The 25,198-nt window shown below is 37.4% G+C and overlaps 1 protein-coding gene across 2 annotated transcripts in view; it reads left to right on the top strand.

Moving 5' to 3' along the window:
• The window catches only part of CACNB2 (calcium voltage-gated channel auxiliary subunit beta 2), a 411,362-nt gene that overhangs the window by 372,212 nt on the left and 13,952 nt on the right, over positions 1–25,198 (top strand). For both annotated transcript variants that reach the window (XM_064284899.1, XM_064284900.1), the window contains 4 exons: positions 4,483–4,616; positions 8,684–8,764; positions 9,238–9,296; positions 18,688–18,797. In XM_064284899.1, coding sequence (XP_064140969.1) covers positions 4,483–4,616; positions 8,684–8,764; positions 9,238–9,296; positions 18,688–18,797 — 384 coding nt within the window. The remainder of the gene's footprint in view (positions 1–4,482; positions 4,617–8,683; positions 8,765–9,237; positions 9,297–18,687; positions 18,798–25,198) is intronic.

Genomic DNA, 25,198 nt, shown 5'->3' on the forward strand with positions numbered 1-25,198 from the left:
AGTAAGGTGCTTACTGTTCTTATTTAGCCTTATTTTAGTGCAAAAAAAAGGTTCGAAGCTTTTTCATTGATTTAAAAGCTGCAGCACCTGAAGGTGACTGTGAAGAAGAATTTGTTGCCAGCTTGAGTTGTTTCAGTCCTTTCAAAGTGAGGACAAATTTCATAACATTAAAGGGCAAGTATGAGTTGTCCATTCGTAACCGGGGACTGCCTGTAAATTGTTTTAGAGTGCGTATTGATTACAAAAATTGTGTATTTAAAACTTGCAGTAATCCTAAGCTGCTCAAAGTTAAATACAATAGTATGTAATGAATTGAAAACTGAAGTCTTTTGACTCTTTTATGAAGCTTGTTTTTTCCCTTCATCACTGGGAGGTAGATATTCCCTGAAGGTGTAGGGAAAGGAGCCTTATTCCTGCTCCATCTCAAATTTTTTAAGTTGTAAGAATTACTAAATAAACCTTATACTTTTTCCATGTATCTTAAAGACCGTCCCAGAGACTACTGAGGACACTTCCCAGGCTCTTGAAAAGGAAAAATGCTCTATCACTTTGTGCTAAGAGTCGCAGACCGACTGCTACCAGCCCCAGCTCTGTAGACCGGGACAAAACTACAATGGCGCTAGTTTTTTTTTTTTTTTCTCTAGCCACGCTGTAGCCAGCCTCCCAGTCATTTGGCAGTAATGAAAGAAGACTCGTACATTTTGAAAAACAAGCTAGCGTATTTTTATTATAACATTTCATTTTTTGTAGCCGGATGTTTGTCATACTAAAAGCTCAATTAAGAGTTTAATGTAATAAGATTATTTAAAACGGAATGTACTGTGGATCACTAAAGTTGTATACAGATACAGGGTTTTGAAATAGCTTTTCTGAATACAAAGATTTGCAAAATAAATTTAGAAAAATCTGTGATCAAGGGAATTTGGAGACATTAACCAGCTACAAAATGTATAATAGGCATATCAGGACCCTGCTATGTAGTTTTCATATCCATAGCTCAACTGATCTAAAGGAAAAGTTGAGAAAATTCTAGAAAGGTTTCCCACCCACCTCTATAGGAAAACTGCCTAATCGATCAAATTGGGATTGGTCTGCAATGATGATTTTCATCTTAGCATTGCCCAGAGGCCCTGTCTACAATCCCCACCCCTCACCTGTTAGTAGACTAAAGAAAAAAAGCATCTGCCTAAAACAGATGTACTTGGGTGTTTTCAAGGATTTGTGAAAGGAAGAGCTGCAATTCACATCTGTGTCTTGAGGCGGTAGCTGCACAAGTACACCCGACCCCTCCACATGTGCACACATGTGTCACCTCTTAACTCCACCATTCAGCTTGACTCAGTTGTCTAAAATTAAACTGAAATTAAAATTTCAGAAAATGTTTCCAAACTCTACAAAAGGGGGAGGCATGCATGCTCGTGATGAAGAATGGAAAAAAAAAAAGAAAAATCTATTTTCAGCTATGTGGAAGCAGTTTTTCCCAGGTGAATACTAATGTTTACCAAGGTATCCAAATACAAGTATGAAATAAAAAGCAAAAAAGGAGTACCACCTCTCAGTATAAGAGAACCGTCTGAGTCGAATTAAGTGTGCGGAACTTTGAGAAGAGTTGAAGTGCTTCTCAGCTGTGTTAGTAGGTTCCTTTAGTGTATTCTGAAAGTGTCCAAATGTTTTAGAATTCTCTGTGTTTCAGAATAAATTCAGATGCTTTAGACTTAAGTTAACCAAAATATTCATTGTATTGAAGTCAAAACTGAATAAATGAGGAAATTCCTGATTTGGGATTTAGAGCCTGCATGTCCCAGTCCAGGTTAATTTCAAACCTGACTCAGGTTGTGTGTATGTAAGTAGCCAAACATCTGGGCAGTGTCAGAGCTGAACTTTTTATTTGTTTCCACCCTTAAAAACAAAAACAAAAAAATCCATTCAGTGATGACAGCGGACATGATTCAATGGACAAATCATAAAAGTGCAGTTCATTAACTTTGCCACCTCAGGGTTCTGTTGACTCTGACATCCAACTAAAACGCCAGTCGCCGTGGAGTCAGCTTCGACTCATGGTGACCACAGGAGTGCAGAGTAGAACTGTGCGCCATAGGGTTGTCGATGGCTGATTTTTTCAGATGTAGATTACTAGGCTTTCTTCTGAGGCACCTCTGGGTGGACTCGAAGCTCAAACCTTCCCGTTAGCAGCTGAGCTTGTTAACCATTTCCACTATCCAGGGACCCCGACATCTAGGTAGTTATCCTCAATTTCCGAATGCCTCAGGGCTACTGTTCCCTGAATATGGCCTTTAGGAGCCCAATAAAAGATGAGAAAGATAAAAGTATCTAGGAATTTACCACCCAAAGAGAAACTCATTTGATGCTGATTAAGTCATATTCACAGGGATCATGAAATACTGACCCGGAGCCTCTCCTTCATATCCAGGAAGGCACTAATATACGCCTCCTAAGTTGGGATTCAAGGAAAGCATCCCTCAAGAGTTTCTTCAGACTCTTCCCAAGCTTATATTAAAACTCCCATAAGAAACTGTGCTAAATGAGCAAAGAGTTAGTGATAGGAAAGTATAACAATTCAGCATCGTGCCAAACCCCTGGGCACATCTTCTAGCGATTCAGCCACGCTACATGTGCTGAAACTTTGAGCTCATTAGTATGCATAGAAACGGAGCAAGGGGGAAGACGTATTTACTAGGTAAGTCTAACTAAATACCTGGAATTAATTCAATCCATTAGTACCTTCACTTGAGGGAAAATCATACCTCATCTATTATGCAAGCAATAGCTGATATTTGCAATATTATGCAAACAGTGCCAGGTTTTCGCTCCATGACAGGTTTTCTACCTAATCAAATGAAAGGAACAATTAAATAAGAGACCCTAGTTTTCAAAAGGCTGAGCCATAATCATTTCAAAACTGAAAAATCATGTGATGCCTGTCAGATGATCTCTAGTCATTTGAAAAGGTTAGAAGTAGCTGCTAAGAGCGCCAGTTCAGCTTGTACATCACAGGGAATCGTGGCCGTATTTCAATACCTAGCTGTCTGTAATTTCAAAATGGTCATTTCTTCCTTAAATCTGAATGTACTGTGGTTTTTGTTAGAGAGCTAACATGTATAATATGATGCTTTCCTGTGGTGAGTAACTTTTCTTCTTTTCTTCTACTCTACCCCATCTAAACTGTAGAATAATTTTCTGGTGAGCTCAGCTCTGTGATCTCTTGACTCTGAGGACGCGACCCCATTCAGGAAGCAAAGGGGACTGAAAGGGTGCCCAGGGACTGAGAAGGGACCCCAGCTGGAGAGGCAGCATGGAACGGGGAAGGGATAAGGAGACACAGAGGCAGGAGACCTGGCTTTCTGAATCCTGACTCTGCAGATTGTTTACCAAGAACAAGTCCCTTAACCTCTCAGAATTCATCTTTTACATCTTAAAACAAGAGAGTTGAAGCTGATCTTTAAAATACTTTCCAGCTTTGATTTCACAGGAGATGAAATTCTATAAAAAAATGCATGTGGATGCATTTTATAAACTGTGAAATAAGATTATGAATCTCTCTCTCTCTTTTTTTTTTTTTCATTTAAAACATAACTTTCAAGTGCTGGGAAGATTTTACAAGTGAAAGCACATTGAGCCACAAGCTTAAAGCCCTGATTTTACAGATAAGAACACTAGCGGAATATCCACTTGGGACGTTGCCACCCATCCACTCTGCCTCTCATGTGAAACCCAGTGTCTGTATATGAGTCAGCATGTGTCTTGTTATGTCATTTTATTAGACTAATATTATTTGGGTATCATTGGATACAATATTCTACAATTAGTTTTCAGTCTGTTCTGTCTAAGGGTACATACACCATCTTGAAATCATTTTAATCCTGTCTATTCTGGAACTTCCCTGAATCATTTGCCTTCTGTAGGATTCCTTGTGTTGACTGGATCTAGATTTTTCTATACTCTGTTTCCCTCAAATGCCTGTTGCATTTTTAGCAAACCTTTTCGCATTGCCCTTATTTTCATGCAAAACCAGGCAGGATGAGAAATCTGAGGCCCATTGTGACAAAAGTTTCCAATGGAGTTGCTTATTATCTAAAAGTTGGTTTTCAGATATTGTAAGAAGTCAAGTGAAATATCCTGCACTGGACTCTTATACAGTTGGCACGGAAAATAACATTATATTTGAAACAACTAATTAAAAACATGTTTCTCGAAATATTATTGTTGAAAAGATACAGCATACAACTGGTTTGTGCAAGCAAACAGATATCATGAGGTATCTTTTTGTTTTGTTAAATTTGACTACATTGCATTCTTAATGTGCTTTGCCTTTAAATTTTACTTTATTGATGTACCGTGTTGAACACTCATGGTAGATCTTTTGTGATGGTTAGTTTTGTTTGATTTCATTTTATTTTCTTGATAACCTATTTCTCCTCTCCTGTCCCCCTGATGATTTTTGAATTGTTTGTCTGTATATAGCTATAGACATAGATGCTACTGGCTTAGATGCAGAAGAAAATGATATTCCAGCAAACCACCGCTCCCCTAAACCCAGTGCAAACAGTGTAACGTCACCCCACTCCAAAGAGAAAAGAATGCCCTTCTTTAAGAAGGTAACATTAGCTTCCAAGCTCCCATCTGTCCACCTGCTCAACTGCACTGCGTCACATTTCTAGTCCTGTTGACTGTCTGCGTCCTTTGACAAGCCAATAACGTGCATGCTCTGTTATTCTTTGTTTCTTTTCCATGCCGCTGTAGCTAAGCAGAAGCAGAAATCGGTAAGTTTTACAGTGACATAAGCTGTGTCTATCCTGCCACTGGCATCATTAGCATTAATTGCCACAGTTTTATTAAATACAATCATTTCTGCCCTAAGAAAAGAACCTACCAAACAGCTGATTGAGTCCATGCATTTCAAACCAACTAAATACAGCGAGTGACCTGTTAAAGCACCATTACAGTACTTATCCTTTTTGATGGAATAATATATACCACCAAGGGAATTTGTTAAAACGTTCAAGCCTGTCGAACACTGACAACGCCATGTAATGCACCTCTATTGTGCATGCTTATTCTGTCTGTCTGTGTCTTTTTCTTTTTTCCCAATTTTAACTTATAATCAAGCATACTAGAACAATTATTAGATGCTGATTTATGATATCCAGATACATAGCTTGTACTAAAAAAAAAAAATTCAATTTTTAATTTAGTCAGTATTTAAACTTCTAATCCACTAGGTGCAAAATCTGCAGATGAACAAGACCAGTGGAAAACTGCAGGCTTGTTTTGGCGGTTTACTGTGAGTTTTTCCTATTGTCATATATAAATACTCTCCCGATGTTCTTGCCTTCTCCATCAGTCAGATTTCAGCATCTCACCTCGTGGACCCTGGGACTGGTGGGCATGCGTAGAGCCTTTGCCACTGGCCAACCAAGGTGCAACATAGGGATGCTACTACTTGTCCCCTGACTGGAAAATGTAGGATATTCGTGAGCTGTCTTTCCTCCAGACTAAAGTCTTTTTCCTCTCAGCATGTTCTGTAGATTCAGGACATTATTTTTAAGGAACCTCCCAGTTTCCATTTTTTTTTCCTTTCTTGTACACACCACCTTCCATAGCTAGTAGATGGTCTTTTATAGTTACACTTTCTAATGGTATAAATCTGGCACAATCATGGGTGTATTCTGACACACATTTGTAAAGTGTAGGCTCTTCCCTAAACTCTCAACATACTGAACTCTTTTCCTCTGCAAATAAATATTTTGCTCTGTTAGAGAATTCTGAAGTCATTAATGAAGTGTCACATACTGAACTGTGAAGTTTTGTTTTTGAAATACATATGGTTACTTTAAACGGAAGACTTCCATATTCCAGGCAAAAACTAACCTGGATTTTTGTGATAGTACAGAAAGTCCCACTTGACGTTCATCCATAACAGTGAACCAGTCTCTCTGACGCCATCTTGTCACAGCTGAAACTTTCAGCCAAGTTACTAACAGTATTCAGAGTTCAGAAGCTTCGAAAATAAGCATCTCTCAGCCTTTCTGGACTTTACCAAGCAGTAACATGAACTAAAACCACAGTGTATATTCAGAATAGTTTTTTGACATTTGTTTATTCTTCTAAAACTTTCATAAATGTGTATTTTATCACAACTTTTTTCCTAAAGAGCTGGAACAAAAGAGGTTTAATAGGAAAGGGTAGATAAAAATGAATGTATCATTGTCAGATAGGGCACGAAGTACCAATATTCCATCAAATAAGGTAATTTCTGTAGCTACCCTGTTGATTAAAAAGATGGTTGATTACTAGCATGGGTAACATTCACAGATTGAAGGAACGAAAGGCTTATCCAGTACTGAGCCACTTAATGTTTAAAGGCCTAAAATACAATTTCTTAGTAGCTAAAGTTTTCGTACTTACTAAAACACATGCATCAAACTATTTCCATTCCTAATTATAATGGTGGAAAAGGTATTCTTAAAGCTACATTGTTATAAGGACTTGGTTTCTAATCATTTTCGGAATGATCCCAGGTGGTATGAATATAATATTTTCATAAATATGCTTATGATGCCTCCGGCACTGGTATTCATTCTTCTTATGTTATCGATGATGTGGTAAACTTCAATGTAGAGGTCACACGCAAACAAACGAAAAAAGCCTGAGATTCAGTGATGAGATCGTTCTCCATGTTTTAGATTGCTTTAGAGTGGTGCTTGTGTGGCGTTTGTGCTGTCACTGTATTATGTCTGTCTTGTTTTTTTATTTTCTGTTGCAAAAAAAATGTATTCTACCTGTATTGTGTATATTACAATTAATTTTGAACACGAGGTAAAGCTTTATGCGGTAAAATTTGACAGCACAGTCACAGTAGTAGTTTCTACCCTCAGATTATATTGTCTACAGCTATTGACACAATCTCAGATGGAAGCTTTTGAATTTGAAATGCTTTTCAATTCCCCCCTGAAGCAACTTAAAATCAAACAAAGCCAGAAAGTTTGTAATGAGCAATTTTAAGCTCTTGATCAAGAGGCAGATGCAAAAATTACACTCCCATTTGCACATCAGCTTATCATATTTTTATAGTAGTTTAAAGAACATTTTTTTTTTATGTGAGTGATTTTTTAAACCTTTTTTTTGGATACTCTTTGATGCATAAATATTCATATAACAATGATCTAAATTTGTCTCAGTATCTAAGACCATATCTACCTCTCTCTTTTGCATGTTAAAAAAAAGAAAAAAGACCCTTTTTGGGGTCAATTTAACCTTCTCTGCTACTGAAATAGCTGATTATAATATATAAAAAAAAAATTAGCTATTATCGAAATTGCTTTTGAAATGTTTTATTTTAATAAATTAAAGCAGTTAAGCTGAAAAGTTTTAAAATAACTTTTGGAAGTCACTACAAAATTTAGCTCCTCCCTCTGCTCATCTGAAAAAGGAAGAAATTATTGCAGGAAGACATAAATTCTTTATGTAACAGAAACACTACCTGAATCTCTCTCGGGAAGCATATTAGATATGGAAGTTGGGCATGAACATTTTGAGGCCACCAGGGCATGATTGAATATATTATCAGACATTAACCACGTTCCCCCTAAGACACATAAATGTTAAATTTTATGTGTTTAATACCAAGATGGAGCGCTGGTGGAGCAGTGGTTAAGAGCTCGGCTGCAAACCAAAAGGTCAGCAGCTGGAATCTACCAGCTGCTCCTAGGAAATCCTATGGGGCAGTTCTGCTGTGCCTGTAAAAGGTCGCCATGAGTAGGAATCGACTCGATGGCAATGGGTTTGCTTTTTTTTATCCACCAGGCTCCTATCAAGATACAGAAACCAAAAATCCAAAAGCATTAATCACTAAAATATGAACAGTGATTATGATTTTTTTATGATTAATGTTTACTAGAACAAGTGTGCATGTTGATTGAAATCCATCTATTATATATAGGGAAACCCTGGTGGCGTAGTGGTTAAGTGCTACGGCTGCTAACCCAAGGGTTGGCAGTTTAAATCCACCAGGCACTCCTTGGAAGCTCTATGGGGCAGTTCTACTCTATCCTATAGGGTTGCCATGAGTCGGAATCGACTCGATGGCAGCTGGCTTTTTTTTTTTTTTAATTATATATTAATTTAGACTCTCACAGTAAAATTAAATTTGTCAAGTATTTGATAGTGAGAGTTACAGTGTTTTGAAATTAGGTTTCATCCAGGTAAGACAAATACTTAAGAGGCAAAGGTGATAAAACCTTTCTTTCCTTTTTAATTAAGCCTTAGGTCTGATCATTTTGACTCTTCAGAAAATGAATCTGAAAAGCAATATTCACTTGCCATCAAGCCTAAGCACCTTTTCTGCATAAGACATCTTTCTGTCTGTTCTACCAACTAGTTTTTGTTCAAAAGCAGCACCGCCCGCTTTTGGAACTAATACGTCAATAGCATTTCTTGAGGAGGGCAAGCAAACTGTAGACAACTGAGTAACTTGAAAATGTTAGGAAAATAAACCCACCGATCTTTGGGTTTATTTAGAAAAGAGGCAAGTAAAAAAATAATAATAAATAAGTCTGGGAAGCCAATGCCTTGTATCACAGAGTTCAGAATTAGAGCCGAATACATAGGATAGTTCAATTCCTTCTGCGTGTTGAACGTCTGATCGCCTCTCCTCTTCCTGCAGACAGAGCACACTCCTCCTTATGACGTGGTGCCTTCTATGCGACCGGTGGTTCTAGTGGGCCCTTCCCTGAAGGGGTATGAGGTGAGTGGCTGCCCTCTGAGCACACTTCACCTTCCCATGCTGAACTGGTAACTCCATGTCCCTCTCCCAACTCTTGAGTTTAGAACTTACAGAGCTTGTAGCAGAAAGCATGTTGTTTTCAAGCTGTGGTGTATATTACTTAGTGTTTAATTTTCCAGACGGTTGCTTTGGGAATTTCTGCTAGCTACAACTTATTCAGTCAGGGAAATAGCACCAAATAGAGAGTCACGGAAACCACTTGCGACGTAATTTATTGTCAATAAACAGTATCCTAAGTTCAGAGAACTTTGTAAAAAAAATTTTCATTATATTGGAACTCAGAAACAGAAAAATGTGGTGACTTCCTTCCCATGTTAAACTTTTTCAAAACGTGAATTCCAAGTTTTCAGACATTCCTCATAGGAGTGGAATTATTTTGATTATAATTATTAATATTTTTGTCATATTTTAATTTATTGTTTATTCAATTTCAGGTCACGGATATGATGCAAAAAGCATTGTTTGATTTTTTAAAACACAGATTTGAAGGGCGGTGAGTATTTCAGAACCCTGGGTTTTGTGGATTCCGTCTTGAAGATGACAGAGTCCTGATGGGACAGGCATGTGATCCCCAGGGAAAACTACCCTCTGAAGTCAATATGGTGGCCAGAAATAAATTCCATTCAGTTCAACCTGTTTGGTTGAATATTTGCCATATTTGCTGGGGACATCCTGAGCTCTGGATAGCCCAGCTCGCTCTCTTCCTGCACCTGTATCCGTAAACTAACTTGGCCATGCTGTGCTGACTAGTCTCACCCTATATTTATGACCAACTGGATTCTTAATGCTACCCAGAAATCATGCTAAATATACCTTTTTCATTCATTTTTCAACCCTTTTTAAAGGCTTTCATACCAGCTCCTCTCTCCTCAAACCTCTAACACCCCCCTCCTCATCTCGCTGTCTCCTAAAAAATTTGCTTCTTGTATCATTGAAATAATAGAAGCAAAAGGAGGAGAACTTCCAAGAGTTCCCACCACCACACCTTCTTCTATTGCTGTGTCCCTAGAAATAACCAACCCACCCATTTGGGCACTAGATTCCTACTCGCCCTACCCGGACATCCCTGTAACAATCCTTGCCTCTCTCCCTATCATTTTTTCCTACTCCATTGGAAATTTCATCAGCATATAAAAAGCAGTTCTTTCTCCCTTAAAAAAAAAAAAAAAGCTACCAGATTCCACATTTCCCTCTAGTTATTGTCCCATTTTTCTCCTTTTCTTTACAGCAAGACTACTTCAGAGGGTCATGTATACTTTCTCTCCTTTCGCTCTCTTGAACTTACTCCATTTATGTTTTCACCCCTATCACACACCAGAACTAATCATCGCAAGATCATATTGCCGAATCCAGCAGTGAATTCTCAGTCCTCACCTTACTTGACCATCAGCAATAACTGACATGATAGACAACTACATCTTCTTTGAAATGCCTTATTTGCTGGCTTCCTGGAAACCACACTTTCTTGGTTTTTTTTATATCTCACTAACTACTCCTTTGTCTCCGTTGCTGGTTCTTCCTCATCACTTAGACATCTTTAAGAGCCGGGGGCTAAGTCCTTTGGTCTTCTCTTTCTCCTATCTGTGCTCACTCCTTTGGTGATTTCATTTGGTATCAGACTTCTAAATATTTTCATATGCTGGTCTCTCCTAAATTCCCGACCCATATATCCAACTGCCAGCTCAATATGACCACTAAAACATCTAACAGACTTCTCAAACTTAACATAATCTTTAAACTTCTCCCAAAGCCTGCTCCTCCCATAGTCTTCCCTATCTCAGTGGATGCTTTCTTTCTCTTTCCCTAGACATCCTTCAATTCCAGTTCATTGAACCATCCTTGACTCTTTCTTTTACTTCCCACATCCAGATGTTTTTATCTCTATTTTCAAAATCTGTCCAGAATCCAATCACTTCTCATACATCCTCTGCTATCTTTTTGGTCTAAGACACTATCATCTTTTCCTTGGATTATTTCAGTAGCCTCTTAATTGGTCTTCTTGCTTCTGTTATTTCTTCCTTAAAGTCCCTTCTCAATTCAGCAGCCTTGGATGATCCTATTGCACTGTGAGCTGCATCTTATCACTCCTTTGCTAAGAACCATCCAATGACTTCTTGTTTCACTCAGAGTGAAAACGAAAGTCCTTATGGTGGCCTACAAAACCTTCCATGGTTTGCACTTCTACATGTCCCACACTCCTTACATTTGACTTTATCTCCTACTACTCTCCTCCCTCTTAAGGAGTCCTGGTGGCAAAATAGTTAAACACTCAACTACTAACCTAAAGATCAGCAATTCAAACCCAACCAAAGGCTCTGTAGGAAAAAAGACCTAGCCACCTGCCCCTGTAAAGACTACAGCCTAGAAAACCCTATGAGGCAGTTCTACTCCATCACATGCGGTTGCTATGAGTCAAAATTGACTTGATGGCAGCTAGCAACAACAAATCTCCCTTTTGCTCATTCTGCTTCTGCCATACTTCCTTCCTTGTCCCATGAGTCAGATACATGCCCACCTCAGGGCCTTTGCACTTGCATTTCTCTCTGCTAGGGAACACTCTTCCCTCAGATATTCTCCTTGGCATATATACAAACATGTGCAAGCACACATGCACGCACACACACATTCTCTCTCTGTGATTTTGATGAATTTTTTTCAGTAGCACTTTGATGTATTCTGCTTATTAGTTTTGTTTAAGTCTCCCACAACTACAATATAAACCCCATGAGCGTAGGAGTCTTTGTTTTGTTAACTGCTGTGTTCTCAGTGCCTAGAACAGAACTAAGTATGGAAACGATGATTGTTGAATGAAGGTTTGCTGTGGAACTCTCTCCTAGAGAAATGCAGAGATGTTGAAGACATTGCCTTTGTCTATGAGGAGCTCATATGTAAACCACAAATTGAAACTTCTAGCAGTAAAATATAAACAAATAAATGAAAAGTCAAGTCGACAGGCATATCTACAAGGAACAGGTAGCATAAACGGAGGAGTAATTAACACTGACTTAGGAATGTCAGTGTTGGCAAAGAGTTTTTAAATGATTTGTAAGATTTTGCCAAGTGAGTTAGGAGGAGAAGAAGGATGTGTCCAGCAGAGGGTGTACAGTGTGTGATGTCATCAAGGTGTGACACTGCATTAAATGTAAGGCAAGGTTTTGGGCAGGGAGTTGCTGGTAAAAAAGCTGGGACCATAACTAACATGTCATGTTAATGAGCTTGAACTTAACCCTTTCCATCTCCAACCTGCCTCCCCCCTCACCCCCTGCCTGCTTCAACAACTGTTTGTTGAGCATATTCTTACTAGAGGCAGCCTTGAATTAAATAATCAAGGATAGCAATGGTTAGTCACTGGGTAGCGTAAACAGTTAAGTGTTCAACTACTAGTTGAAAGGTTGGTGGTTCAGACCCACCCAAAGGCCCCTCAGAAGACAGGCCTGACAATCTGCTTCTGAAAAGTCACAGCCTTGAAAACCCTATGGAGCAGTTCTGCTCTGCACGCATAGGATCGCCATGAGTTGGAATCGGCTTGACAACAACCAGGAACGACAACAGTAATGGTTAAGCCAACTCCTGGAGCATTGAAGCTGTCTCCTTGCATCCTTTAGACACAATAAGAGGCTATAATGGAAACCTCAAGATTTAAACTAAGAATAGATTATAGGGAACCAGGGAACATATAGGGCTAATGTATATTTCTGTATTTTTAAGTACATTTGGTGTCTCTCTTCTCCACATTCCTTTCCTGCTTTCATCCCAACAAAACAAGTACAACAAATCGTATCTGTAGGTTTCAGTGTTCTTTTAGCTTTCTTAATACAGTACTTTCTTCCTGACCATGCCTACACCTACAACCATGTCTAATTTATACTGACTTTTGGCAGGGGAGGCAAGGGCAGGGAAGGAAACTTTCATAGCAGGACAAATATTTAGTAAACGATCAAGCAAAAGGTTGAAAAGGACAGAACAAAGAAACCAGAAACTATTTTTCAAGGTATGTAAAGGCTTCATAATCAAGGTCTGCCTCACTAAGTACTCCTGATTAGGTTTTTAGCTTGTGCTGGGAAACACAGCCTTTGGCTTGGTCTAAGGCTATCAGACACTGGCTACATATGAAAGGCATACCTCCAAACTGCCCTGTTTAGCTTTCCTTTATTCTTGGCTCTGTCATTGATTATGGTTTGGAGCAAACACACCCAAAAAAATTCTGCTAGACAAGCACTATGCTTTCCATGACTGAGTGAACCCACTACCCTTTCCTAATGCCAAACATGGGGAAATGGAATGGAATTTCCTGACTTACCACTTCTATTTAAACCTGAGTACATTTTAAATTTGGAAGCTAGATTCCAGCCAGAGGGTGTATCTTGGACCCATATTGTAAATTATCAGCCATCCAGATTGATTACATTTAAGAAACAAATAAAGTATGTGAGTGTTGTATCAACCTATTGCTTCTGGCCAGGAGTGATTTTCATATGGTTTTATTAATGGACCTGCCTTGGCTCATCTTCAGTCATAGAGCTGGAATTCAACATTCTAGGCCTGTGATCGCCAGTTAAAGATCCTCAGAGGAAGTAATAAGGGTTCATAAGATTGACTTTCAAAACGCCGTGTAAAAATTTAATTTTTTAACCCATGACGAGACTATCCAGAGAAACTGAATCTCATTTAATTGCTTTGTTTTGGGCAAGCCAAGAGAGCAATACCAAAAAAGGCCAAACCAGTTGCCATCAGTTAGATTCCGATTCATGGAAACACCATGTGTGTCAGAGTAAAACTGTGCTCCATAGAGTTTTCAATGGCTGGTTTTTCAGAATTAGATTGTCAGGACTTTCTTCCAGGGTACCTCTGGGTAGACTTGAACCTTGAACCTTTCAGTTAGCAGTCAAGCATGTTAATTGCTTGCACTACCAAGACAGCAGTAGAGGGTGGAAACTCATCAAAAGCATCGGGTGTATGTGCATATATCTATAATTTTAAAAAGGGAAAAATAAACTACTTCTTAGTTATCTAGTAAATAAACCTTTTTTTTTTTTTAAGCCCAAGATGGAGAAAATATGAAAGGAGATGTTGGTGATGAAAACGTTCTAGGTAGTCAGCCTAAAGCATTCAGGAATTCCTTCCATTCCTCAAACCTAGTTAAATTTTCTTACTAATGCCCTTGAGAGTTGTCAGAATCACGTTGCAGGTTGTTAAATAGCTAAGTGTGTCAGGTCAAGGAAGAAATGATAAACCATTATCCTTTTTCTGTTGTGTGAAATAGAGTAGCCTATTTAAAATCGGATCCACCCCATGTAAACAAAGCAATCTTCAAATCCACCTTGTAGGACAATGACAGGTAAATTAACAAGGAATCCAGGGACAGGAGAGAAAGCTACCATGTGTGATGAATTCAGTTTTCCATTCCAGTGACTTCGAAAATGTCAGCTATCAGCAGCTAAGTGTTTGGAAGGCATACTGAATTGTAGGGGTATGTACAGTGTTGCCAGATTTCTGCCTTAATCTTCTGTGAGGGTATTGTATTGCAAGTCAGTAATCCTGGGAAACATACCACTTTTATTTCTGGTGTGGGAAACTTACTTAGATATGAGACAACTTTTAAAATGGTGATTTTTAGCCCTATTTGCATTATTAGAATCACCTGTGATACTGTGACATCAAATCCCTGGTTTTGTATCTCACCCTTAACTAAATAAAACCAAATCTCTAGGGTGGGGCCTAGGGGTCTGGAACATTAAAATCTTATCAATGATTCTGATTTACCATGAGGTAAACCACGTTTTTTTTTTAAACCACTACTGTAAACTGAATTATGTCCAAGAATTATGCTTTTAGGATTTTCAAGGTCTGCTTTTTAAAGGAACCCCAAGAACTGACAATTCCTCGAGTATAGCTTTAAGAGTTGAAATAGGATAGTGGCCCATCTTCATACAACATGCAAAGCTAACCGAGTAAGCAGATGGGTGGAAGCCTGGCTGCACAATAGTATGTGCAGAAAGAAATGACCAAGCATTGTGAGACAAGGAGGGACATGGATGGTTATAGAAAATACTGCCCTTCTGTGGAACCAGTTCCCCACAGGCTAGACTGTAAGATGCTTGTGAGCAGGGTTGTTCCATCTTGTCACCATTGTATGATCACGACAGTGCTCATCACTGGGTACGTTGTCTCCCAGGCAGTGTCCAGGGCTCTTGGGAGCCATAGACTCAGATCTCTGATCATTACCAGTGCTCAGATCCCAATCAGCTATAATAATATAATGCCCAGTACTTACTGTACTTGCTGGTTCTTGTGCCTGGAACACCTTTCCCACAATATATATATGGCTCATTCCCTCACTTCCTTCAGATCTCTGGCCAAATGCCACTTTATCTGAGATATCATCCCTAAACACCCTAAAATATGCCCACCGCACCACTCCAAATCCATCCTCATTATCCTGCATTAAAAAAAAAATTTTTATTCATTTTGTTGTTATTGTTGTTGAGAATATACACTACAAAACATACACCAGTTCAACAGTTTCTACATGTACAGTTCATTCACACCAATTACATTCTTAGAGTTGTACAGCCATTCTCACCCTCCTTTTCTGAGTTGTTTTTCCTCCATTATATAAACTCACTGTACCCTAAGCTTCCTATCTAATCTCTTGAGTTGCTGCTGTCAAATTGATCCCATATAGATGGTTCTTAAAAGAGCATAATGCTCAGGGCAGACAGTTTTTACTAGTTAAGCTAAGCTATTGTTTGGTTTTAAGAAGACTTCAGGAGATATTTTTGGTTTAAGGTTTAAAGATTATCTCGGGGCGATAGGTTCTTCTAGCATACAAGGCTCCAGAAAGTCTGAAATCCTTGAGAATTTGAAATTCTGTTCTGCATATCCCCCCTTTTGATTACGATTCTTCTATAGAATCATTGATCAAAATGTTTAGCAATGGTAGCTGGACACCATCCAGTTCTTCTGATCTCATGATCCTGCATTATTGTTTAGTGGCACTCACCATGACCTGACATCAGATATACTTGTCTGCTTCCTTCCATTCTCCCCCAATCCGGCAAGAATATAAGCCCCATAATAGTACCCAGAACAGTGATTGACATATAGTAGGCACTCAATAAATATGTGTTGAATAAATGACTCCTTGCCATGCTGGTGCTCAGCATAAAGGAAATACTATTATATTCATTACAACTGAAGCTTCCCAGATTGCATTATCCTATTACTATACCCCACAAAAAAAAAAAAAAACACATAAAAACAAACACACAAACAAAAAAAAATGTTTTCAAATAATTACTAAGCAATTACATGTTCCTACTTGCACCCTAATTTCATTTGTAAATGCATTGTGAAATAATGATGCTAAATATTTTTTAAATTCATGGGCCCATTGTTTGTTTTTTGGTCATTGGTTTTTAAATGTTAAATAAGATTTTCATCAAAGTACTAAATGTTCAAAAGTCAAATAGACTTATTTGACTTACTAAGCAATAAAAATGAATGAACTTTTGGTACACACAACAAAGTAGATGAATGCAAAGTGAAAGAAACAATACTCAAAAGGCTACACACAGTATGATTCCACGTCTCTGACCTTCTGGAAAAGGCAAACCTCTAGGGACAGAAAACCAATCAATGGTTTCCATGGGTAAGAGTGGGGGAAGGATTGACTGCAAAGAACAATCACAAGGGAATTTTGTGGGGTGATGGAACTGTTCTGTATCATAAACGTGATGATGGATATAGAACTCCATGAATTGGTCAAAACTCATGGAACTGTGTACTAAAAAGAATGAATTTTATGTATGCAAATATGAGATATAATTTTTTTTATGAAAAAGCCAATAGCAACTTTCCATACTACCTAATGTCCTGCTCTCTAGATGGTAAAGACTTTTAACCATTCCAGCTGTATCTTGTGGTATTTACTTTGTCTCTAAATAATGTGCTTAATTTGCTACTTGAGTTTTCAGTGTTAAGCACTATCTATTTTTTTTTTTTTTTTTGATTCTGGTGGCACAGTCATTAAAAGCTAGGGCTCATAACCAAAGGGTCAGCAGTTTGAATCCATCAGCTGCTTCTTGGAAGCCCTATGGGTCAGTTCTCCTCTGTCCTTCAGGGTAGTTATGAGTTGGAATCAACTTGATGGCAATAGGGACTGACTAACTACCATGAAGAATATTTAGCTCTTCCAGTCATAATTTCCCCTCTCTCCCCTATACACAAACCTGTGTATATCTCATCCTGCAGTATCCCAGTAGTTAAATCATAATTTTGGCTGACTCTGTGTTCAGTATTTACTATAATCATGTAAGTAATATTCAAATGAACCATGTCATATAGTGTGATTACTTTTGTGTGTGTGGTGTGTTTTCTTTGTGGTTTTCATGAGGTAAATAATTTTACTTGCTAAATTTGTTTCCTTTTCTATATATCTGTCACAAATTCAGTGCCAAATTCTCCTCTAGTTATCTAAATCTTCTAGCAGTGTGTTGAGATCCATCAGGTAATCTCTCAGCTTTGCTTTGAACAAGCTGTCTCTGGGAGCTTTCTAACCTGCTGTAGTTGGGACCATTTCCCTCTGTGCTGGGTACACATTTGTCATTCTGGGACACCCATGCCATTGTTCTTGAGATTCCTTTCATCTGTCTTTTGCGTTGGAGCCCCTCTTTCCTGGATGCCAAGACTTTCTTATTCCTGGTTTACTCCTTCCCACATTCTCCAATAGCTTCCTTAGAAAGAGTATATGGAAGATGTCAAAAAATAATTGACGCACAAAAAAATTAATATAAAAAATTAAAGTACATAGGGTTTATTCGAGGAATTGATTTGTTCACACACAGGGAGATTTCTCTGTTCTGAAAATACAGGAGGGGCCCGTTTTGTCCTGTTACAACAAGGCTTTAAGGAGGATAGGAGAAGATAGAGTAGAAAATTAACCATAACCATTGGTTAGTCTTAACATGATTAATTGAATCAAGCTGCCCTTTCTAAGATTAGCTGACATTAGTTACTAGGTGATCTCTGTGGCCTGGCCAACCCCTCATTCATTTGCACAATAAAGATATCTCAATTACTTAGAAAACTCCAAAGGTTTTTTTTTCTCAGGAAACAAGAGTGAAAACCAGACTACTTTGAGTGAAGTTAAATTTTTCGTATAAACTAAACTCTGAGCTAATTTAATGGTTAACAGATGTCTTTGTCACAAAGGGGATTCCATGCAAATTCATGGTCACTGCATCTCCACGTTATTCCTTTTTATCTGTTTTTGGGGTTCATTCCACACATGTCAGTGACCCCTATGAATTTCCCTTTATTAACAAACTAAAAAAAAAAAAAAAAAAAAGACTTGCCATCGAGTCGGTTCTCACTCATAGTGATTCTCTAAGACAGAGTAAAGCTGCCCAATAGTGTTTCCAAGACTGTAATCTTTATGGAACCAGACTGCCACATTTTTCTACTGTGGAGCGGTTGGTGGGTTCAAACTGTCAACCTTTTGGTTAGCAGCTGAGCATTTAACCACTGCGCCATCAGGGCTTCTTAGTAAATGTATAGCCTTGAAGAATCTACTTGTGACTCATTTTCTTCATCAGCAGACATGGAATAATAATAATAATATCCCTCTCAAGAGTTTTTGGGATGATTTAATGAGATAATCCAGGTAAAATACTTAGTACATGCCTGGTACTCGTTAAGCAACCAGTAAGTAAAGGAAGTGCATGATAAACGAAAATGAATAGTTAAATGTCCTAACATTTTTTGGTTTGGAAAATATGGCCACTATATATGTATATTTCATACTTAGATAAATTTTATCCATCTATTTCCCACTTATTTCTATTAATAACCTCAGGGTTTTCTGTTACGTTTTATCCCAACAGGATATCCATCACAAGGGTCACTGCTGACATCTCGCTTGCCAAACGCTCAGTATTAAACAATCCAAGTAAGCACGCAATAATAGAAAGATCCAACACAAGGTCAAGCTTAGGTAAGTCTGTGCAATACTGATAAATTATTTTAAAGACTCCTCTCCTGAGGATGATTATGAGATCTAATTAGATAATAATTCCATAAACAAAACATATGTCATAGAATATAGAAAAAACGGACACATGTTGCCAGTAGCTAGTGCTACGGTCTGAGTGATTTCATGGTATGGATGGATTTGTTATGATAGTTTAAAGTTAAAAATTCCACATACTGTCAGCATTAATGTTTTGGTTGTGGTTTGTTTTCACTGGTGTGAGCTTTGGTGTCTAAAGAGTCCCAGTTTTGTATTAGTGTTCCTATGAGCAAGTAACCTCTTTAAGACCCAGCATTCTCATCTTAAAAAAATAGACCACAGTAACTACCCTGTAGAATTATTGAAACATAATAGGCACTCTATAAATGATGGCTATTGTTATCCTAAGTCCCTTAATACTTGAATTATATAGATAGTTAAATCATGTTCAGATGAGTGTAGTGTGTTAAGAGTGATAAAGAATGAAGTCAATTTCTGGTCATTTTTCCATTTACTGAGATCAGTATTTTTGTTTTATTTGTATAAACATTGCAGGGATTTCAGTTCATCTGTGTAAAGGGTGGTTTTTTTTGATATTGCTTATTAATGTACTAATTTGATCAAATGAGACCCTTCAGCAATAATTTCATTTCTTTGTCATGTGTTTGGGAACAACTTTTCAAGTTTAGGTTAGTCACTGTTAACACATGTAACTTATTAGATCAGTAGTTTTCTGTTTTCATAAAGTGACTTTTCTGAGGATCGTTTGAGATCTTTAATCTTAGTTAATTCGGTTTATATCTTAAATATATAAATTTTGGGGAGGCTGGTTTTTAACATAGAAGTTTGTAGTTTACTCTGACAATGATAGAAAAAATATTAAAAATAATAAAGCTTGTAATGAGTATGATACTTCATAGAACTCAGTCCTGTGTCTCATCTAACAACCTCTAATTGACTTCAGTAACATAGGTTTAGAAATGTATTTGGGAAAAAAAATGTGATTCTACGTTTATCTTGCAGTAAGTTCTTTTCATCGCCTTATCATCTCTTTCCATACTGTATTTGATGCTTATAGGAATTATTATCAAATGCTCATTACATAGATTAAACTGATTAACAAAGCCAAGTGATTTGTTTAGACATCAGTTGACTCAATCACATAACAGATCTGTTTAGGTTGTTAAGACTCCTTTTAACTGCTGATTACACATATTATTTTTAAATGACTCTCCTACTCCATATATATTATTGAGCATTTAGTAGACACCAAGTATCATGTTAAAGTCTGGGAATAAAAACATGAATTAGATCAAGTCCCTGCTCTAAAGGAGCTTGGTAAAACCATAAACTAATATGTTAACAGCCCATTAAAGTAGAGGGTGACCTGCAATGTGGTTGTGCTTTGAACTGGTTACTAAAGAGATCATAACTGGCTAGGCAGCTAATGCCGTAGGAGGGTGTAGGCCATCATGAAAGACTTTTCTAAGCAACTGGTCTGAGACTTGAAGCATGATAGGGTTTAAAAAACTCATTGCTGTCAACTCGATTCCAACTCATAGCGACCTTATAGGACAGAGTAGAACTGCCCCACAGGGTTTCCAAGGAGTGGCTGGTGGATTCAAACTGCCCACCTTTATAGTTAGCAGGCATAGCTCATGGTAGCTCTTAACCATTGCGCTACCAGACCTCCATGATGGGGTTTAGCCAAGAAAAAAGAAAGGGGTAGAGAGAGTGATAGAGATATCGGACAGCGGGAGCAACAAGTAGCTTTCGGAAAATATATGTGTTTCCCTTTGGCTGAAGTGCATGACTTAGAAGAAAGGGAGGTAGAAGTTGACACCATAGAGACAGGCAGGGGTAAGCTGTTAAGGAGTTTAGAGCTTTATCCTTAAGGCATTTGGGACCCATATCCAGATTTTAGGCATTTATTAATTCATTCAACAACATTTGCGTACCACCCATGTGCCAGGCATTCTGAGAGCTGAGGACACAGAAATGAAGGCCACAGAGTCCTCGCTATCTCAGAGTTTTTACTTCACAGGGAACAAACATTCACTGTTGGATTTTAAGCAAGGTCCAGAATCTCATAATATTCAAAATATTTAGAATTTAATTCAAAATTAGGAGTCAAATGAAGTAACAGAAAAATCTCAACTCATGCATGAAAAGATAATTATCAAATGTCAGTACTAAGATGACACAGATGTTGGAGTTACCTGATAATGACCTTAAGGCAGCTATTATAAAAATGCATTAACAAGCAACCATATGACTCGAGTCATAAAGAGGAGTCCTTGTGTGGTGCAAATAGTTAACACTCAGCTGCTAACTGAAAGGTTGGTTGTTTAAGTCCATCTAGAGATGCTTTGAAAAAAAGGCTTGGTGATCTACTTCTGAAAAATCAGCCTTTGAAAACTCTATGGAGCACAGTTCTACTCTGACACACATGGGGTTACCATGCCTTGGAATCAACTTGATGGCAACTGGTAATTAACAGAAAGATAGAAATTGTTAGCAAAAAAAGAGAAGATACAAAAAAGAAACAAACATCTTAGAACTGAAAATTTTAATAACTGGTAAAACAGGCCTCATTGGATGGACTCAGTAACAGAACAGAGACACAGAAGAAAGAGTCAGTGAACTTTGAAGATAGATCAATTGAAATTTTTCAATCTGAACAGCAGACAGAAAAAGACTAGAATAATATAAAGAGAGCCTCAGGGACCTGTGGGACAATACCAAAAGGTCTAACAGTCATGTCACTAAAGTATCAGAGGACTAGAGAATGAGTGCAGGACTGAAAAACTATGAGTCAAGCTATAAAGCTGTGTGATCCTCAAAAAGGATAAACCCAAAGAAATTCTTGCCCAACCACATCATAATCAAACTACTGAAAACTTGTTGCTGTTGTTAGTTGCTGTCAAGTTGATTCCAACTCATGGCATCCCCTTGTGTGCACAATAGAACTGCCCCATAGGGTTTTCAAGTCTGTGACCTTTCAGAAGCAGATCACCAGGCCTGCCTTCTGAGGTACCTCTAGCTAGTGGTTGAACGCTTAACTGTGCCACCCAGGAGGTCCTACTGAAAACTAAACAAAGAAAAGAAATTAAAAAAAAAAAAAAAACCTTAAAAGCAACCAGAAAAAAGACATATAACCTACAGAAAAATTATTCAAATGAAAAGAAGAAATGCCTTATGTCAGTAATCAAATCTTAAGAAACTAGAAGAGTAAAATAAACTGAAAACAGCAAAAAAAGAAAAGAAAAAAGAAATAAGAGAAACCAGTGAAATTGAAAAAAAAAATTAGTCAAGAAAAATCAATGAAACTAAAAGCCGGTTCTCCAAAGAGATTCATAAAATGATAAACCTCTACTAGACTTAACAGGAAAAAGAAAGAAGATACAAATTACCAGTGCCATGAGTAAAAGAGTAAAATAACAGATCCCACAGACCTTGAAAATATACAAATCTACACACATAAAATTAACAATTTTGATGAAAAGGACAATTTCTTGGAAACTAAAACCTATTAAAACTCATCCAAGATGAAACAGATATCAGGAATAGTCCTATAACTATTTTTAGAAATTGAATTCATAGTTTAAAACTTTCTAAAAAAGAAATCCCCAAGCCCAGCTGTTTATACTGACAAATCCATCAAATATTTACAGAAGTAACGCCATTTCTATACAACCTCTTTTAGAAAATAGAACACTTCCCAGGCCCTTTTATGAGGCCAGTATTATCCTAAGACCAAAATCTGACAAAGACAGTACAAAAAAAGATAACAACAGACCAAATAGAAAAAGAATACTATATGATGACCAAGTGTTGTTTATCCCTAGAATGTAAGGCTAGTTCAGTTAAAACCATGATGAAATACCACTATATACTTATTACATAGCTAAAATAAATTTTTAAATAATACTGACAATACTAAGTGCAAATGAGAATGCAGAGCAACTGGAACTCTCATACATGGCTGTTGGATATGCAGAATGGTACAGCCACTCTGGAAAACAGTTTGTCAGTTCCTTTAAAAGTTAGACATAAACTACCATATGATCCAACCGTTCCATTCCTAGGTCTTTGCCCAGGACAAAAGAAAGCACATAAAGCGCATATCCGTATAAAGACTTGAACATTAATGCTCATAGCAGCTTTGCTGGCAGAAGCTCCAAACTAGGAACTACCGAAATGTCCATCAGTAGGTGAATGGGTAAACAAATTTTGGTATATCCATGATGGGATATCACTCAACACTAAAAAGGAATGCATTATTGTTCTTCACATGGATGAATCTCATAAAAATTATGTTGAGTGAAAGAAAGCAAACTAAAGAGTACATACTATATGTGTCCATTTATTAAAACTCTAGAAAATGCAAACTAATTAAGAGTCACAGAAGGCAAATCTGTGGTTGCCTAGGTGAGGGGCGGGGAAGCGGAAAAGGGTAGGAGGGAAGGATTACAAAAGGGCGCCAGGAGACTTTTGAATGTGAAAGATATTTCACTCTCTTAATGGTGGTGATGGATTTGTGGGTGTACAAAAACTTATAAAATTGTAAGTCTTAAATATATGCAGTTTAATGTTTATCCATAATACCTTAATAAAGGTGTTTTAAAAAACAACACCTTCCATGTGGCCCAGAAATCCACCTCCTAGGTATTTACCTAGAAATAAAGATTTATGTTCACAGAAATACCTGTAAATAAATGCTTACAGCCGCTGTATTCATAATCACAAAAACTGGAAATAAATTATATATTCAGTAGGTGAATATATAAACCGTCGTATATCCATACAATGCAATAGTACTATTCAGAAATAAAGAACAAACTGTGGATACAAGCAGTAACTTGGGTGGATCTAAAAGGTATTATTCTGTGAAAGCCTCAAAAGGTTTCATATTATATGATTCCATTTACATGACTTTCTTGAGAAAAGCCAAAGCTATAGTGAAGAACGGGAGGGTATGAGTACAAACGGATAACATGAGAGGGTTTTGGGGGTGACGGAACTGTTCTATATCCAGATTGTGGTGCCATTACACAATTTTCGTACTTTTGTTAAATTCATATAACTGTATACCTCCCAAAGTCCAGGTATAGAAAGTACATTGAATATGAATATGTAATTCGATAGATAGGAATTTGCTTTACGTGTAAGTTTTTAGAAAATGGTTGTTGCGTAAATAAAAGGATAGCATGTTATATCTAGAGTTCATCTTGCTGATGTATCATTGTATGAGGAGGAAAAGAAGTTTGAAATTTTTTAAGCCTTAAACGTATCCTCAGATGTTTGGAATGATGCCGAACTTCAGTGCATGTATGAATGACTTTATAGGCTCATCAGAGTCCTAACCTTTTTTTCTCAGTGGTAATGTTGATCAAGAATCATAATTTAAAATGTTTACATGATTATTATGTCTACTTTAAAACCTGGAGAGTGAAAATCAAGAATATCATAGTCTTATAAATAGATTGCTTGAATTTAAATAGTAGAAAGGAATATGGTGGTACAGAAATTTGCCGGTTCCAAATCCAAACTTTTATAAATAATAAATTTAGAGATTTACATCACTGCTTTATGAAAGAATTCACCTTGTACATTCTTTAAACTGCTCAATTGTATACTGCCTTCAAATTATGGTTTGGTTTTACCACAAGCAACTTTCCAGGGACCAATTTAGAGAAATATGTTACATCTATGTCTTATACTGTCAAAAAACATGTTACCACACAATAACAAAAACTTTACCAAAAGTGGGAAAACATGGAGGGAATAAAACAAAGAAGTGAAGCTAGATATTACCTGTGCACATGGCAGCAGTTGCAATTGATAGGATGCCAGGAGGAAAAAATGGCATTTACTTTCTATATTAGCAACATAGGCAATCAGATAAAAACATGCACGACTTGGTAAATACTTTGAACTCAATTGAAGAGCCAACTTAATGTAATTTATTAAAGGTTAGTCATTTATTCTTTGTGATAATGGAACTGTTCTGTATCTTGACTGTAGTGGTGGATACACAAACCTATGCATGTGATAAAATTGTGTAGCACTAAATGTATGTGTGCACGTCCACACACACACACACAGATGAGTACATGTAAAACTGGAGAAACCTGAGTAAGATTGGTAGACTGCATCAATGTTAATATCCTGCTTGTGATACTGTACTATAATTTTGTAAAATGTTACCATTGGGGGAAACTGGGTGAAGGATACACGGGATCTCTCTGTATTATTTCTTACAACTGTAGGTGAATCTACAATTATCCCAGTAAAAATTTCAATTAAAAAAAAAAATTTGACCATTATAAAACAAAAAGTTAACCACTTAGCCCTGAGGGACTGAGTTACTGGGCTGAGGGCTG

The sequence above is a fragment of the Loxodonta africana genome, chromosome 4 (genome assembly GCF_030014295.1).
Source record: "Loxodonta africana isolate mLoxAfr1 chromosome 4, mLoxAfr1.hap2, whole genome shotgun sequence".
NCBI lineage: Eukaryota > Metazoa > Chordata > Mammalia > Proboscidea > Elephantidae > Loxodonta > Loxodonta africana.